Source organism: Crotalus tigris, unplaced genomic scaffold, assembly GCF_016545835.1.
Source record: "Crotalus tigris isolate CLP2741 ecotype Arizona unplaced genomic scaffold, ASM1654583v1 scf7180000020955.813331, whole genome shotgun sequence".
NCBI lineage: Eukaryota > Metazoa > Chordata > Lepidosauria > Squamata > Viperidae > Crotalus > Crotalus tigris.
In genome coordinates, this window is record NW_024098276.1 from 390795 (window position 1) to 409419 (window position 18625).

Consider the following 18625-nt stretch of genomic DNA (forward strand, 5'->3'; position numbering starts at 1 on the left):
AATAATCACACACAATCCTTTTTAGATCTGCTTTTTTATTTGGAAATGAGACAACCAATGGGTTAGAAATTAGAAGTGAGGATGATAATATAAAAATTGAAACACTAAGACACTGACAATATGCCGTGAAGGCGCTCTTCTTTTACATAATTAAAAATACTCTATAAACACTTGTTCTGTAATAACAGTTGCAATCACACTGAGACATTCATAAGAGCTTTTAGCTTAGCCTTAATCAGTCTCTTCTTGCCTCTCATCCTCCTCTTTTATTCTAATGAAATGAATACTTCAATGGAGAGATCCAATGAATAGCAGGAAATAAAAGACATGCTTGGAATGCAATAATCATTTCCTATCAGATTAAACACCATGTAGAATTTATAGACAAGTATCACTAAACTGTTTCCTCATAGAATTCACAATCTTACTGAGAAACATTAGACATTAAAAAAAAACATTTAATTGGAAAACAAACATTTATTTTTGATATTTCTACAGAGAGTCAACGTCAGTGATACTTCCTTTATTTGGTTTGGACATTTCAGCAGCAAATCAATTCTGAAAAATCCATACAATATTCTGAATATATAATATATATTTCAGTAATTATAATGCAGAAGCTGCTCTGATCAGAATTACAAAAGAATGCAAGATTCAGGAGTTGAAGAATTCTTCATCCAGGCAATTTGTTTAAAAAGGGGGGAAATAATTGGACAAAAAGCAAATGAAGCCTTTTTTAAAAACTAATTTGCCAGTGAAGAATTTTGGAAACTTGTTTACATGCAGTTCTGTAACTCTTAGATTGTCTAACAAAAAGATTGCCATGTACAGTACTGGCTTTATTTGTCTTGTAGCCAATTGCCTTTGCGGTGGATCTGTGCATATACATTCTGTGTACACCAATCCCCCATTGCATCTGGAATTACTGGCATCCTCTAAATATCTGCCCTAGAGAAATATGAAATTAGCCAGACCAATTATTAGAATACTAATGGCTTCAGGGGATGGAATGGATAATAGAAGTTGCTTTCACCTGCTTATTTGTTTCCTTTACTAGAGGATATACTGTCTGTGAATAAAAGCAATCATTCCATGCGTGGAAGGAATGCACAATATGAATCCATTAGAAGTACTAATCTATGCAAAATCCACCAAGAACCTTTCTATTCAGCCAGAAGTCGATCTCAATGAGCCTGTTTTGAAAATAAATAGATGAGTCAATTGCTCTAATGCCATGAGCAAATCATTATATGACATGCCATACTGTATATATTTTGAACTGTGGAATAGAGGCTGTTTTTCCATTAAACTAATGCAATCTATCATATATCTATTAAAGAAACATCTATTGGATGTGTCAATCAATAAATAAAGGTAATATTTATGTAAGACTAGATTGACAGACACGGATGACTTCTTCTAGAATGAATAATACTCATTGAGTATGAGATTTAAAAAATGAATACATCCAAATGGAGACATGTTGTTTGCATTTAATTAAATGAAGCATTAATTACAAAATCATCTTAAAATATTTCAATCATTTAGCAATTGATGATGTATTAAAAAGGTGAAAGGACTGGACACTGTTGGCAGAGATCATCTGGATCGTGCTGTCAACCCAATCCTCTTTATATTTTCCTGGGATCCATGCTGCAGGTCCAATACTTCTTAAGTACAAGTATTTCATACGCAGCCAGATAATTCTTTGTCATAGGACCAGCCCAAGCAGGTTGCAAGGTGGCATTAGGTGTGTCTTGTGGGGCAGGTTTGGCATTTCTACTTCTCAAATCCTTGGACCTGTCCACCTCAGATGTTCCCCATGCCTCATCATAGCATGTGTTGTTAACATCCACTCTTTAGCCATTTAGCAAGATGTTCGGTACACATCATAGACCCTTATTTTGGTCACTAATTTTTAAATAATGTAATACAGGCCAAAGCAATTCATACCCAGCAACAAAAGTCTCTACTAGGAGGATAATTCCTAAATTATAAACTTTGCAGAGTTAATCATGATGTAAATGACGCAATTACAGTATTGTCTTCAAGTATTACAGTATAATGCTGGCATCTTCATGAGTGATAGAGTTCCATAGAAAATATTTAATTATTTGAATTATTTATAGTTGAAACAGTATTAAAAAATTACCAGTCTTATATATTACTTCTATTTCTTAACCATTGCTGTCAGCTGGAAGCATCTGGTATATGAATGAACAAAATAAATAAATAAAAACAAGCACCTATATACAAATATATCAGAATACTTTGATGTAATTTAGGACAGAAATTCAATTCATCATTTCATCTTTGGTTGAAAAAACTAAAAAGAGAGAGAAAAGAGAAATTAGACTATAATTAGTCTATAATTAATATTTGGGCATGCTATCTTAATACACAGAGCCACTAGAGTAATACAAAAAACACCGCTGGATTTATTTAAAGAAAAAATTAGGACATTTCTTTCAAAATGGTGTTATTCTGACCATTTTCAGTAAGCCATAAGTGAAATTGGCAATATATTTAATTTAAAGTCCCCCCCCCCCAAAAGGAATGTTCTTCTACAGAAGGGCAGAAGCTGAGGCTTAACTACTGGAGTTATTTTTTTTAGAATTTGTTAGCTTTAAATTAGTATAATGACATAAATGTAAATAGTAGTTGATAACTCTGCATGCATGCACTCTGAAGCATAAATTTGTAGTTGTATATTTTTAAATATACAGTTTAAATATACAGTGACAGTTAGAACAAATCAGTGGAACAACCTGCCTCCAGAACTGTGAATGCTCCAACACTGGAAGTCGTTAAGAAGAGACTGGACAACCATTTGTCTGAAATGGTATAGAGTTTCCTGCCTGAGCAGGGGTTTGGACTAGATGACTTCCAAGGTCCCTTCCAACTACTACTACTACTACTGCTACTACCACTTCTCCTTCTCCTTGTTGTTGTTGTTGTTATTATTATTATTGACAAAGCTGCAACTTAAGAATCAAATTTACCCAATGTTGCTGCCTGTTAGTTTGCACTTCATTTCAGTCCAAATTTCTTCCATGCTTTTTCAAATGCTACTTGTCCCATGAGGAATGTGATGGTAAAATTCCGTTTGTACCATTCCCTACATTTTAGAAGCAAGGGAACATAACAAAATCATGGTCATCTTGAAAAAAATATTAAAGATAAATATTTAGAAAAATCTTTCTCTCTGTTGCATAATTCAAGTGAACCCTAACAAATTTGTACTGTTGGAAGTACCTTTCTAGAAAAATACTCTACTCTGTACCATATGCATATAGGTATGTGCAAAAACATACGCTGCATTATTTGAAGCACCATTTTATTTATTTTACTTTATTAGGCTAACATGCTTCTGTAATCCGAAAAAGGTCTCTTTTAATAAAGCTTATATAAACTGCAGTAATATACCAATGCAGTGAATACAAATTAGGTTAAGAGACATTCTTTTATTTCTGAAACGAGTTTCTAACTCTACAAATTTATCAAAAGATCAAAGTACGGTCCTCTTCTGAAGGTGTTGCATAGCCCTAGCTGATAAACAGCAAATTAACAACTTATTAAATTAATACAAAAATGTTGTATTATTAAAATTTGATAATACAGATAAGATAAATGATTTTATCACTCAGATAAATTTTATCTTTTTAAATATTGCATACAATATTTAAATTAAACTAAAGAGAGTGAGGGAAGAGAGAAATTAGACTATACTTTGTCTATAATTAATATTTGGGCATCCTTACAATGTAACTATCTTAATACACAGAGCCACTAAAGTAATACAAGAAACACCACTGGATTTTTTCTAAAGAGAAAATTAGGACATTTCTTTCAAAATGGTGTTTTGCTTTTTCATTTTGTTAGCTACCTTGAAAATATACTTTTTAAAATAGAGTAACTGTTTAAAAGAGCAGCTATACTTATGTGTGTTCAAAAGTATCTTTGCCTAATTCATCTGGATTTTCTTCCGACTATGTTCAGAGTTGTATTGTAATAATGTGAAGTGCTGTATCAATATGTCCAGATAAATTATATTGTTTCCTGTTCAATATTTAATGTAACTCTTATTGCCTATCTTTGTCCTATTAAATTAAAATTGTGAATAGGATTATATATTTTAACCTTAATATGGTATATCATGTAGCAATACTGTACTGTATGCAAATAATGATTAAAATCCTGTTTCTAAATGACAAATGAACTTATGCAGTTTATTTAAGATTGCAACATCTTACCCGGAAGCATGCAAACTACTACTTTCTAAATCTACAATTTTATGCCCACTTAGCTGCAAATCTCAGTGAATACAATTGAGTGTTTTAGGCCTCAAGGTATCTGCCTCAAGGCCTTCTATGATCAGTTAGGTAGAGTATGAGACTGATACACTGTCTACTGTGCTAGATGAAATGCAGTCAATGAAGAAATATTAAGAATATAGAAAGTACGGTGCAGATTGGTAGGTGAGTGAATAGCAACAGAGAAACAAAGAAAGTCAGCTGGTGATTTGGAAACAGTTCCAAAAAGTTTATTAAATAAATTGTTTAAAGAAATCAATGAAAGAGAAGGGTAGAACTGATCTGACAAATAAGGAAAGAAAACTACCCTGAAAAATATCTCTTACCTATTATAGTATACATTTTTTTCCAAGTTTTTACTTAGGAAATCTTTGTAAAATTCAGCCATTTCTTCTGCAGTCAGTGATACTTTCTGACCTGAAAGGGAAATAAAATCACAGCCTATAGATAAGGGGAAAAAATCTTAACCGTTAATTTCTTTGTTATTTATTATGACAGGTTTAATATCAAATTAAAATTGAAGCCAGGATATCCATATTTATGGATTTATGGCTATATACTGTCTCTTCTATACACAAACAACTCTCCACAAATTAGTTGTATTATTTTAAGGATGTTCACATTAAAGATCTGTATGAACTCTGTAAATGGAAATGCTGTATGAATTACAAACAGTAGCATTAGTAATAACTGGTTAAATCATGGTTGTCCAAACTTTTGGCTTGCCTGGACTGCACTGAGTGAAGAGAAATAGTCTTGGGCCACAAATAAAATATATAATGTAGTTAGTGTATATAAATAACAAACTTCCTGTTAAAAGTTTGCAATCTTGTGGGGATGCCTTACTAGCTGTTCAGGAGTGCATGTGGCCTATAGGCCATGGATTGGGATGCCTGGGTTAAATGAATAATATAGTACTAAGCAGAGAAATAAAAATATTCTTTTGTAGCTAAGAGTCATTCCAAATTCATGGAAAATTATAGACTTCTTCCAGGCTTCTCTGTAATTAAATTTTAGTTATATTACTCCCTATCATGAGTTCTCTCTCTAACTTGTAACTTCATTCTCAAGGAGCCTAATGTTCTTATTCCAAAACTGAACTTTCTGCAATAGAATCTATTTTAAATTACTAATGAAATTTGAGGATTAGAAACACTATAATAAAATAAAGCTATGCTACAGCAAATATTCCAAGCCATTTTTGTTTTAGCTTTACTAAATACAGTCAGATATGCATGATTTCTTTGATCAAAAGTGGGATATAAGTATTTGACTTAGACTATATTCTATGATTTAAAATCCACAAGTAACATAAATCATTTAAGAATGTATGCCAAATGGTAAAACCAATGATCTAACCTTTTTCATCTCTTGGCTGTATACCTTTGGCTTTCAGTCTAGAACAAACAAATTCTTCTTTTTCCTGAAATAAGATTCAATAATATTACAATATATTGGTTCTTAGAGTATTGGTATCATCTTATTAAGTGACAATTATCAATCATAATAGTTTATGATTGAAAAATCAACTCCATCTAATATTTTAACTGATGAGAAAGATACTCTTCAAAACAATTAGAGATTAATTTACCATGTCCCCCTGAAAATGCCCTTGTCTGGACTACTGCAATGCGCTCTACATGGGGCTACCCTTGAAAAGTATTCGGAGACTACAGTTGGTCCAGAATGCAGCCGCGCGAGTGATAGTGGGTGCTCCTCGATACACCCACGTTACACCTATCCTCCGTGAGCTGCACTGGTTGCTTATTGGTCTCCGGGTCCAATTCAAGGTGTTGGTTATTACCTATATGGCTCAGGGCCAGGCTATTTGCGAGACCGCCTACTACCTCATAGTTCCCTTTGTCCGGTTAGATCCCACAGGCTGGGCCTCCTTCAGGTCCCGTCGGCCAAGCAGTGCCATTTGGCGGGGCCGGAGGAGGGCTTTCTCTGTGATGGCGCCCACGTCTTGGAACCAGCTCCCCCCGGAGATTAGGACCGCTCCCACCCTGTTGGTTTTCCGTAAGCTGCTTAAGACCTGGCTTTTCCGGCAGTCCTGGGGTTTATAAAATCTGACCCCTGGATGACTGTTCTTGTACTGTTTGTTTTGTTATGTTTTATGTGTTTTTATTGTTAGCTGCCCAGAGTCCTCCGGGAGTGGGGCGGCTTATAAATTTTAAAAATAAATAAAATAAAATAAAACCCGGTCCTTTTTTTTTTGCCTCCAAAAGAGGCACCAGGTCTTATTTTCGGGGGGGGGATCTTTCCCACAGTATCACCTTGTGGCAGCGGCACCAACAGCCCTGCTCAGCTGGCCCACTTCTTCTGCGGCTGAAGGAAATGCTGCTGCAGCTGAGAGTGGAGCTCCTGAATTATGCACGTGGCACCCCCCCCAGCCTGCATTTCGCCATGAGAGGTCTTCTGGAAAGGCCTCTGATGGTGAAATGCAGGCTGGGGGGGCACTGCAGAATAAGTGGGCCGGCGAGGCAGGTGTTGATTCATGGGAAGCCTGGCTGTAATGGTAGGCGGGTGTGGGGTCTGTGGGGCAGCTCCACCCTCCCCACTCCTGCCCTAGCTTGATTTTTAGACATGCGCCTCGCCCCAAACTAGGGCTTATTTTTGGGGTAGGGCTTATATTACATCAACCCCCCAAAATCAAGCCAGGGCTTATTTTCAGGCTGAGTCTTATATTTGGGAAAACACGGTATCTTCAACATAAGCAATTATGTAACATAAAATTCAGCAGCTATCTATTCATTTTGATATGACTATTAAAACTGAGAGAAGAACACACTTGTACAGCAATATTTCCCCCTACAAAAAAAAAAATACACTGGCTCTAGGTTAGCGTAAACAGATAAGTAAGTTTACGGTAGTAAGACTTCATAATTGGCACTGGAGAAATTTAGAAATGAAAAATAAGTTAAAAATATTACAAATATAAAATAGGAATTGTATATTGAACAGTTGAATAGTATCACTGCTTTAAAACAAATTTTCCTACAAGACTTAAATGAACAACCAGTGCCATCTAGTGGTTTTATATTTCTACCTTTCTAAATGATAAATTTTGATTTGCCCAGAATTCTTGATTCCAAGCCTGAGTTTCCTGCCTAAGTTCTCTCAGTCTTCGTTCCAATGGAGTTTCATCTTTAGGAATATAAAATATTACTGGTCGAAGGTTGGAATACTGATCAGGAGGTCCAATCCAATCACAGCAAGAATCTGAAGGTGGCTGAAAATGTGAAACCTTAAAAAGAGAGGAGGAGAGATTAATAATACAAACCATCACAAATTATTTCAACATTATATTGCCCAAAGAAAAGAGGCAGGCTATACAAACAATTATAAAGATGAGATAAGATTAAGCAAAATTTTAAAGAATAACATTTCACACTGGGCAAAATTCAATCTTATGTCTATCTATCTTGTAGTTTAGCAAACATCAAATAGGTGGTGAAATGAAGAAATAATCAGAACAATTTTTTAAAAAAAAATAAAATACAATGCACACAATTTTCCAAATTTCATACATAGATCCCTTTTTTCCCTGATAGAAAACAGTTGTGGTATTTGTGATATGTCTCTGTAAGACTTAATATCTCTAGTTTGCCCTTAATCCCCCGAACGCCCAAATGTGCAGTTCCAAAACCATGATATCATGCGTTACTGGACATCCCCACTGTAATTTTCAGGTCCTTTTTTTAACAAGAAAACTTCAAGTGAAAAACTGATCTCCTCATAAAGAAGTAACTGAATCAGAAAAAAAAAAAATAAACTACAAAACAGAATACTACAAAGGAGTAAAGTTCATGTAAGGCTGATAAACTGAAGCAATTGTTTGTAATTTTAACTGCAGAAGAAGAATTGTGGGGATATTAAAATCATTTTGTAAGCTGCCCTTCAAAATAATTTTTCCAGGTAACTTGTAATAGTTTTCTGAAATTGTAATTTTGAGACTAATATAACTAATCTAACATGTCAAAAACAACCAAAATGTTATTGGAGATAAATGGAAACAGCAATATAGTTATTGACTCTTACTCCTAGTTTCGGGGATTGTATTAAAGTTTCAAAAGCTAGCAAAGTAGGTGTGCCTCATTCCAGATCTAGGGACTACTATGGACCAAGTAGTAGCATTGGTGGAGAAGGATGCCAGAAGTGAGAATAATGTACTTAATGTGGTGACCCAAGTCATCATCCTCTTATACACACATATAGAAAAGAAGGCAGAACTTAGATTATGATGCCATATCCACTATCCCACAGAATTCACAGTGAGTAGGTATGCTCCATTCATTTCTTGTCAAGCCTCAGGTGGGGAAGGATGGTTTAAAGATCTAAGTCAGACATGTCAAACACAAGGCCCGGGGGCCGGATGCGGCCCACGAAGTGGTTTCATGTGACCCGTGAAGCCATCTTGGAAACAGTGAGGGAACAGCCCCCTCTGCCTTGGCCCTGGCCCACGCCAGCTGGGAGCCAATGTACAATTTTGTGGTGGCCATCTATGCTGAAACGCATTCAGTCTTAGCTCCATAAGCCCCCACCCTGCATGCCCTGAGAGGAACAGTGAGGCTCTTCCAGTGGACCATGCCTTGACACTTGCCCTGGTGACACCCACCCAGCCCCCTGAGGGCAACCGCAATGCTGATGCGGCCCTCAATGAAATTGAGTTTGACACCCCTATTCTAAGTATTTTTTAGGCAGTTCCAAAATATGAAGAGATTCAGGAGTTAAAATCAGTTTCTTAAATTAAAGTCATGCTGATGATGAAGTGAATATTCAGTCCCAGGTAGTTCTCTGGCTATCAGAGTTTCCAAACTGTCTTCAAAATCAGCTTTACATAAAGTGCAAAATGGTAATCTAGGCAAGCAGTTAGCTATCAGAGCACTGATTACTGAAGCCAACCTAAGTGGTTAAAAGTGCATTAAACAGAAGAAAGCATTTTTATTTAATGAAAAAAAAAGGAATCTCACATCAACAAAAGATGCAACCAGATCCTTTTATTTCACAGAAAGAAAACCAAAAGGAATAATATACCAGAATGCACAAGTTATGCACAGTGCCTTGTTCATGATAAGAAACAATCATTTTACTAATTCCAAGCAGCTTCCTTCATTTCTGTGATTTGCTTACAAAGATTTGATGAATAAATCACAATTGGCTCGATTTACAGAACACGCAAAAGCGATCAGAATATCGTTAAAACATCTGCTATGTGAACCAACCCACCAACTCTATGACAGCAGAAAGTTACCCAGTGCCCTCCCACGATCTCGTCACGCTGGCTGGGAAAGATTCGAACGGAAGCATGAAACCTTGGCAGGGCACACGGATACGTAGCCCTTTATTTCCTTCGCGTTACCTTTCTCTTGGGAGGCGAGGGCGCGCTCTGCCTCTCCGGGTCTTCGCCACGCGAAGATCCCCCGGAGACTGAGGATGACAAAAACCTGCAGCCGAAACAGCTCGAGACTAGGTACGGGCAGCCGCTCAGGCTGTATAGAAATCCTCGGCTACTAACGACAATCGCCATCCAGGCCAGACCAAGGCAAGGATAAACACCCCTCACAGCCTCCAAGAACTGAACGCGCCCGTTGCTTTACGGCAACGTCGTGAAAGGCGGGGGAGGGAGAGTTCCCTATCAGTTCTCGCGCGCTCTCCTCGTTCCCTCAAATGGCGCCGGCGTTAGGGAACGCCGGGAGAGTGCGCGAGCTGGGCTGGGAGCTGGAGTGTTGCAACCAGCTTAGCTCATTTTCGAGCCACGCTTGAGGTGAGAAAGGGAGCGGAGAGGGAGGGACGCGGTGGCTAAGGTGCTACGGGCAGCTCCAGCCTGCTGTGCGCTTCCCAAGGACAATCGTGGGGATTGGACCGCCGGAGGGAATGATGGAAAGTCCGCACGCTGGTTCGAAAGAAGGGAGCTAGAGGACGACGTTAGTGGAATTACCTGACTCGTGGGGTCTTGGTGGGGGGGGAGTATGGAGTGAGGATGAAGGGGAGAAGACTTGCCGAGTAAGGAGGGAAAGCTGGGCAGCCGGTCCTTGCCGACGGGGCGAAGGAACTGGCCGAGTTAACACGCCCGGGCAATGGTTTTTTATTGGGAAGCGTGGAAGTGGGTCCAGGCTTCTCAAACTGAAAAAAGCAAAGGCAGCCAGCCTGGTAAGATTGCTTGCTGGGCGATTGTGAAGAGCAGCGAGACTGGCATTCCGGTGAAGTTGGCGAGACCGGTTGAATCGAAAAGAGGGAAAGGCTCAACAGCCCTGCAGCCAATGAGGTGGACTGAAAGCTCCACTACACAACCCCAATTGTCGCCCTTTCGAGTCCGTCGGTCTGTGGCGTCCTACCTTACGCCAGCCTGCCTTTTTTTCTCTCCAGAGGTCAAGATGGGCTGCTGAGGGAGAAGGCTGTAGAAGTCCTCGTTTATTGGGGCCGGTGGAGGGACGAATCTGGATTAGGCAAGGGTTGGGGGGACAAGGGGAGTGCCTGGTCTCCCAAGGCGGGTAGGCCAAATGGCTGTTCGCCTCGCGTTGCGTGTTCCTGCTAACCGGCTGCGGCGAAGAGGTGTAGTGCTGGGTCTAAGCCCCGTTAGTGCAGCGGGGCGGGCGGGCTTCCTGGAAGACCGCTCTGCGTCAGATTAGGCGACTAGTCCGCACTACTTGGAGGTGTGAAGCAGGGGGCGGGCGATTATTTAAGCGTAGCGTAGTTGACGGCGACGGAGTCCCGGCGGGGAGGAAAGATGGATTGAAGCACCACTGGGAACAGTCGCGTCTGGAGGTGGCGAATTGAGGCCGGAGATTGTCACGGCGTGGATGGTCTCTCCCTCCTCCCCCCCCGGTAAATAGCTCCTGGTTATAAAGGGTATTTGGGAACGAGGAACACGAATTAGGCCTGGCGGGGCTCAGTGAGCCGGATTCTCCTGTTCTCGTCTCCTCCAGAACCCGTTTGCCTTCTCGACCTCCCCCGCGACCCCCTCCTCCAGCCGTTTCCGGAGAAGCGCCCGGTGGTCAAAGCGGAATTAGATTGTGCAGCATTGTGAAGTCACGGAGTGGGGGGGAGGGGATTGAGGACGGCGGGGAGGTTGTCCGCACGCTCTACCTGGGGGAAGCGGCCCGAGCTCGGGGCTGATTCCTGGCTACCTTCCTGCAGGGATGTAGGATTGAAACGGGGGCCGGGGGATCAAGCTCTGTGCACGGGTACTCGCTTCCCCCAAAGAGCTTCTCACCGGGTAAGAATAGGACGGAGGGTTGGTGTGTATAAGTGGTGAGACAGAATGAGTTGCAGCTTCGCTCTATAGTATACCAAGTAGTGTTTGAATGGGATCGGTGGACCAGACTCAAAGCATTGTCACCTTGAGTAGCTAAAGTACAGTTTGAAATTAAGAGGATGACTGTCTTATTTCTGGAGAAAAGAGGCAAAATATAACTTTGTATTTCCCTGGGGTGACCAAAGAAGGGTAATGAGAGATGTGTCTGTTTTTGTCCCTCTTTTACCTGCTTTTGATATTAGAATAATGCTTGGGCAGGCAGTTGCTACTGTTTTTTTCCCAATACATAAGCACTTGTTATGACTTGCTTGTGGTATTTAAAGAGATTGGGTAAAGAAACCACCCTGCTTGGAACATTTTAGTTCATACTTTTTACTTTTGGCAAGGGATAGACTAGTTAGGCATATTGTAAGTTCCTAATTAATATGCATCAGAGTTCAAACAACTGGCACAATCTTTCAAGAAGATTAGAGCTATTATATCTTCAAAAAGATGTTATGTTACTGTACTATATTGTCTCTCGAATAAAACAATAGTGGAATATTTCTTGAGTACTTCCAACTGCTCATATATGTTTTTTAAGAATATTTTCAAGCCTTCTGTTACATTTTATTGTATTTTCCATTGTTTTTAGTTCTGTTGAAACTGGATGAAGAAAAAGAATGGATATGGGTAACCAACATCCATCTATCAAAAGGCTGCAAGAAATACAAAAAGAAGTCAAAGAGTTTGAATCTCAAGTAGTAGCCTTCAGTGGTTTGTCCAGTGATAGAGCTTACAAGAAATTAGAAAGGACTTTGACTAAACAGCTTTTTGAAATCGATTCTGTGGATGCTGAAGGAAGAGGTGATGTTCAGCAAGCCAGAAAGAGGGCTGCCCAAGAAACTGAGAAACTGCTTAAGGAACTGGAGCAGAATGCAAACCATCCCCAAAGGCTGGAGATAGAATCCATATTTAACGAGGCACAGGCATTGGTGGAACAGGAAATCACTGCTTTTTATAAAGGAGGCAACTGTGTAACTGAGGAATTTGAAGAAGGTTTACAGGATATAATATTTAGACTCACTCAGGTAAAAACTGGAGGGAAAATTTCTCTGCGGAAAGCCAGATATCGCACCCTGACCAAAATATGTGCTGTTCAAGAAATTATAAGTCGTTGTACAAAGCAGCAGCCTTCCCTGCCATTGTCCAGTGATGCACATCCTTCTGTTTCCAAAATTAATTCTGTCATAGGAGATGTGAACAAAGCAAAAGGGACTCTTATTGCTGTATTAATGGGAGTAAATAACAATGAGACCTGCAGACATTTATCCTGTGTACTCACAGGTCTGATTGCTGATCTGGATGCCTTAGATGTATGTGGCCACCCAGAAATAAGGAACTATCGTAAAGAAGTAGTGGAAGAGATCAATAGATTGCAAACATATCTGGATCTGGAAGAAGAAGCAGATTCCACTTATGCTTATGACTTGGCACAAAATGGATCCATTATAAAAATAGAAGAAATACGCCAGAACATGAAAGAAGTTAAAGCTTCCCTTTTAAAAATAGAGAAAGCTTCAGATTTGTATTTAAAGTCAAAGACAGAGCTGCAGGGATTAATCGCCCAGTTGGATGAAATAAGCCCAGGCAACAATCCCTGCATCCGAGAAGCCAGGAGGCGAGCTGTGATAGAAGTGCAAACCCTCATAACTTATACTGACTTAAAGGAGGCACTTCTTAAACAACAAACTTTTGTAGAGCAAACAGAAATGGAAATCCCGTCACAAAAAGCAATCTGGAATATTCTTGGAAATGTGGCTCAGATTCAACAAGAGGTGTTGTCTTTTGATGGGAACAGAACTGATAAGAACTACATGCGGCTAGAGGAGCTCCTCACCAAACAGCTTCTAGCACTTGATGCTATAGATCCTCAAGGAGATGAGTGTTCAAAAGTATCCAGAAAACAGGCAGTGAAGCTTGCACAGAACATTCTTTACTATTTGGACATGAAAACTGATGAATGGGAGTACTAAAATAATATTGGTCTTATGTGCTAGATGTTGGTTTCTCTCTTGCACTTTATAACAGTCAGTCTCCCATAACTACAAGACTAACGGTTCCATCATTTGCTCATCTCTTTGAGGTTGAGTAAAAGTTGGATTGGGTTAAGCAGCAACTTTTTTCCTGCTTGTGCAATCAGGCAGTGAAGGCAGTCCATGTACCAATTATGTTACAATTTTTGTCATAGCCTGTTTTCAGTTGCTTGCATGATTTGTGAAGATGACTCCCAAAACTGCATCTCCAGCTGTTACCTAAAGCTTTCTATATAAAATTCTACATCAAGACAAAATACAGTCTTGCAAAATCAAAGTAAAACTAATGAGAAAATCCAGAGCAAATGTCAGTCAGCCTTAAACCAGTTTAGATATTTGCAGTTGACTGCTTCAATCCAGGTGCAATCCAAAGGATTAAATGCAAATTACTCATGGCTGTTTTGTGTGTTTGATTTAATATTGCTGATCTTTCATCTGAGATTTTTTTAATAGTTTGGCATAATATGAAACATGAACATATCTGAAATATAAATTTGTAATTGTGTACTTTCTTCTGACTTCCATAGGATTATTTCAAAATTAACAGACAGTCAATCAGTTTGCACATTCTGGAGTTCTCATTATGTAAACTAGAGGAACACCAGGATATAGAAATGGTTCGACTTTAAAAATAGAATGCATAGCATAGGTTGAACAATATATATTTCCTGAATTATGGTGAAGTTTTCAGTAACCAAACAATGATCCTGAATTTGGGATCTTAATAGCTGTGGAGATATTTTCCTTTAATTTTGTGGTGATTTGGTAGATATTTGGCAACTTGTCAAATATTCCTTTGCATTTTTTTGATAGATTCATCATTTCTTTTTGCAGACTGTTACTTTTTCTAAGATTTCATGTGCTGCTGTTATAGCTTAGAGTGTTGTTTAAAATTTTCTTTTTCCAAATGCTGTTTATGATTTAATAAGACAGCAGATATTTCTTTTGACTTTTTTATCTTTCAATCCATCAGAATGACTAAACATTTCAGAAAACAGAATTTAAAAAGTAGAAGCATTGTTATATATTACTTTAACTATCTTGAATAGGTTACATGTACTATTCCTGAGTATAAAAGAAAAAGTTGCTTTAGTTTTTTAACATTTTGTCCTCCACATCTTTTTGTCTTCACTAAAGTTTCATAATTTATTAACAGTATCTGATAATATTTCTGAATACACCAAACCTAAGTCAGTTTAACTATAATTTTTCCCTGTTGCTTATAAATTCGGAATAGGAGAAATCAACAGCAATCATATTTTTAAAATGCATTAGTAGTATCATCCAGAAATCTGCAGTCGATTAATATATAGAATAACATGTTTCTAATCCAAACTCCATATAGTAATCAAAATTGGCTTGTAGAAGATTATTTATACAATACATGATTAATGCATGATGAGATATTACATTGATGTGTGTGAATAAAATTTTAGTATAGAATTAAAAGGCATAAGGCTTATTCTTGAGAAACAAGTGCCTCTTAAATGACCTTTCAATTTGTAGCACCTTGTAGCTTTTACTGCTGTAGTTGACTTCATGGTGTTTTTCAGTGAAGTTTTTTCTGTATTATGGATTAGTTATCATTTTTCATATTTGTAAGGCTCTACTATGATATTAGCAAACGCCTAAAACCTTGATGACTGCAACCTCCATTTTGCTTAGTTTTGTCCTTGACCTAGTCTCATTGGCTCAATTCTCTGATCTCTTGTGTGTGTCATTTCTGTGAGACGTAAAAAAGGAGTAGTGGCTCAATTTACTTTAAAATTAATTTTGATCTTGTACAATGTTTTTTTAAAGCTTGATGTATTTTTGTTGTCCTGATATTTTGGTGTATCTTTGTCAATGAACAGTTAATAGAGTCCACAATGAACTAATAAGCATTTGAGTAGCTTCATCATCAGTGACTTCATTTAGTCCCTTTTCTTATTGTTTAAAATGATTAATTTTACCTGCTTGTAACTGTTCTAGTTTGGGTCCTTAGTAAATTGTCTAGCGTATTTCATTAAGATATTTTCACTTTCATTGAAAGTTTTCATTCTAGTTACATGGTTTTGATTCCCAACTCTGCATATGTAAAGTTTCCACATGATTTGGATTCCCCATTAATATAACTTTCAAAACAATAATACAAGTGTTTTTCTTCTAGTCTCTTTTTCCCTATATAGGACTTCAACTTCCATGTGGAAGCCATTGCTTATCTGAGTACTCTGAAATGAGATGGCAGATTAGACATGTATTTTTAGGGAACAAATAAGTAATTGGTTGTGTATCTACTGTGTATCCCTCAGCTCACAGAAAACTCTTCACCAGAAGATACTTTTGTAAAAGAAAGAGAAAGATGATTACTGCTGATTCTCCTCTCTCTTTACCTCCTTGGTTTCCATAAAATAAGCTCCAATGTTTAGGGAGCAGCATTAAATGTGGTGTTGGCAGTTGTAGCAAAAAGAAAGTTTATATTTGGATTTAGTTTTTACGCTGTTTATGCTTCAGACACAGATTCTTAATGTTGGTTACTAGTTATTAGCAACTTGCATGAAAAAAAATCTTCAGTAAATTCCAACAACTGTAGTAGAAGAGGAGAAAGTTCTTCATTCCCATGCAGTTCTGAAGAAGTCAAGCAATGATTTGGGGAACTTTCTAGAATCACATAGTGATTTATGATTTAAAAAGAATAGAAAACTGTAAAAACAGTTCAGAACTCTTTCCCTGATGCAACTGAAGGCCATTCTGTTTTGCACCACATACATCTGATGTTTTTTGTTATTTTAACTTTAAATTTTTCTATTAACTTTTTGCTCATATTTTACATGTAACTGCAATGCTATTGTTCTAAACTTCAACATGTAGGCTTCTAGTACACAGAGACGTTCTTAAGGTTCTCATAACTCTTGTATCTTGTAAAAGGTGCAAGTTTTAGAGAGAAAGTGTAATAAAATTACAGTAATATTGTAGTAAAAGCATAATTTCCCATTTTTCTATTTAAAAATAATCTCTAGCAAATTTGTGCTTTGCTGATCTATATTTTAAAGTTACTTGGTGTAACTATAGAACTGATTTTTGCATGAATAAATATGATAAATATGATAAACCAAAATGAAACATTACAAATTTGTTTTGCACTTTTAAGAATATTCTTTTTTTACTTAAGATGCAAGTAGGTTACAGCACATATTTTCCATTGCAATGATTTAACAGTCTATTCTGCAGTTCTGCATTGGACCAGATTGGAGGATTTTTTTAATATAAGGCTTTTGCGCAGTGCAATAGTATTTAGGGTAAGAAACATGTAATTCTATTCAAATACATCATGATTTTGATTGTATTGCTTTAGATATTCTGTTGCTCTAAAAAGACTTCTGATAGCTTTCTGATGTTTTTGCTAGCAAACATGAAACAATTTTGTTTTGAACAGTTTGAAATTAACTATTCCAATATGATTGGCAAACCATTGTAATCAGCTTCTATAATTAAGCTTTCTCTGGGCACTAGATCTGTAGTTGGTACATATTCTGTTGTATGTTAAATTTGAGAACAAGCTACCACATGGCTGGAGCTTGCTGTTTTTTGATTAAGTGTATCATCTCATGTTTATGTATTGCACTGTTCAGTATATACAGATTCAGAAATCAATAAATTATCTGGATGTTGCTTTCTTGACAATTCACTTCAGGACAGAATAATTCCTTGTGTTGTATGGTGGGTTGTGTGTATAAAATTCTGTACTTCAACATAATGGTCTGTAGCCATTACTGATATATGGATGGCATTAGAATGTTAAATTAGGTTTTTCTTCTTTTTGATAAAAATGTAATTATCAAAAATGGGCCTTTTCTTTTTAGTTAAGAAATACAGTTTTAGAAATAACACGTAACAAAATAATATAATGAAATGTGCAGCCTTTCCTCAGGGTCATAAGTGCCCTGATCACCTCATGATTAAATTATGGCAATGTGTTCTACATGAGTTTGCCTTTGAAGACCATCTGGAAGCCTCAAATGGTTCAAAATGCTGCAACTTGAGCAGTAATTTCCTGACAGAACAATTAATCAGTGGAACAACCTGCTTCCAGAAGCTGCGAATGCTCCAACACTGGAAGTTTTTAAGACGAGATTGGACAGCCATTTGTCTGAAATGGTATAGGATTTCCTGCCTGAGCAAGGGGTTGGGTTAGATGACCTCCAAGATCCTTTCCAACTTTATTACTATCATTATCTTTATTATTATTAGGCACTTTTCATTATGCCCATGAGTCCCAAGTTGTGTTGGATACCAGTAGGTTTCCAATTGCAATTCAAGGTACGAGTTGTTATCTATTAAATCCTTAATGGCACAGAGCCTGGTTATCTGTGGGAGTTACTTCATTTCCAACTGTTTCTGCCCACCCATTATGTTTGGGCTGAGTGGGTAGGCTTTGGGTCGCCTCAATTAAACATGTGGGACCAATGAAGCATGCTTTCTAAGTCACTGCCCCCTACTTCTGGAAAAGAATTCCCTCCCTCAAAATATGGACACCGCCATTCTGTCATTTTGGAAAGCCCTTATGACCTGACTCTGTTCCTACACTTTGGGTTAATTGCTTGTGTTTTTATTGTTTGGTTGTTTTGGAATTGGACTGTTGGTTGTTTATATTTTTAATTGTTTTCATTGTTTATTTGGATTTTGTAAGCTGCCCAGAAATTACTGAAGTGAGCAACCATCACATATTAAATTATTATTATTAAAATTAAAATTAAAATGTAAAATTGTAAGCTTAGAATCAGACTATTTAGGATTTAACTACTTGAACTCTTGAATGGAAGAGATGATGTGATTATAACAAATAACTATATGCAATTTAATGGCGTTCCCAATCAAAAAGATTTTCAAAAGGGGAACAGAATACAAATGAAGTAATTAATTCTAATTCCATCTTTTTTCTAAAACATTCCTTTCTTCTGCTTTTCCCCCCATGGAATTTGGCATAAGAAATAGAATAG

At 37.6% G+C, this 18625-nt stretch overlaps 2 protein-coding genes across 7 annotated transcripts; one reads left to right on the plus strand and one right to left on the minus strand.

Moving 5' to 3' along the window:
- Positions 1 to 18: 18 nt before the first annotated feature.
- Positions 19 to 9975, minus strand: LOC120319753 (cytochrome c oxidase assembly factor 8). 2 transcript variants are annotated; one of them, XM_039368927.1, is made up of 6 exons: positions 9676 to 9975; positions 7483 to 7560; positions 5673 to 5736; positions 4640 to 4730; positions 3003 to 3118; positions 19 to 2326 (listed from the first exon to the last, which is right to left on the minus strand). In XM_039368927.1, the coding sequence occupies exons 1-5, from the start codon at positions 9841 to 9843 to the stop codon at positions 3031 to 3033; spliced, it is 489 nt and encodes a 162-aa protein (XP_039224861.1). In that variant the 5' UTR covers positions 9844 to 9975; the 3' UTR covers positions 19 to 2326; positions 3003 to 3030. The 2 variants fall into 2 exon arrangements, with proteins under 2 accessions (XP_039224861.1, XP_039224860.1); XM_039368926.1 differs by having other exon boundaries at positions 7363 to 7560.
- BAG5 (BAG cochaperone 5) lies at positions 9952 to 17309 on the plus strand. 5 transcript variants are annotated; one of them, XM_039368921.1, is made up of 2 exons: positions 9952 to 10080; positions 12206 to 17309. In XM_039368921.1, exon 2 carries the CDS (start codon positions 12234 to 12236, stop codon positions 13584 to 13586), a length of 1353 nt encoding a protein of 450 aa, XP_039224855.1. In that variant the 5' UTR covers positions 9952 to 10080; positions 12206 to 12233; the 3' UTR covers positions 13587 to 17309. The 5 variants fall into 5 exon arrangements, with proteins under 5 accessions (XP_039224855.1, XP_039224856.1, XP_039224859.1 ...); XM_039368922.1 differs by lacking the exon at positions 9952 to 10080 and adding an exon at positions 10100 to 10240; XM_039368925.1 differs by lacking the exon at positions 9952 to 10080 and adding an exon at positions 10303 to 10466.
- Positions 17310 to 18625: the final 1316 nt, after the last annotated feature.

Excerpts from the sequence above, each read along its gene's own strand:
- BAG5 (XM_039368921.1), top strand. The coding sequence starts at position 12,234 with ATGGATATGGGTAACCAACATCCATCTATCAAAAGGCTGCAAGAAATA.
- LOC120319753 (XM_039368926.1), bottom strand. The coding sequence starts at position 9,843 with ATGGCGATTGTCGTTAGTAGCCGAGGATTTCTATACAGCCTGAGCGGC. Across the intron at positions 5,737-7,362 it reads AAAATTTATCATTTAGAAAG|GAAAAAGAAGAATTTGTTTG; the intron begins GTAGAAATATAA and ends ATCTTATTTCAG. Across the intron at positions 4,731-5,672 it reads ACAGCCAAGAGATGAAAAAG|GTCAGAAAGTATCACTGACT; the intron begins GTTAGATCATTG and ends TTTCCCTTTCAG.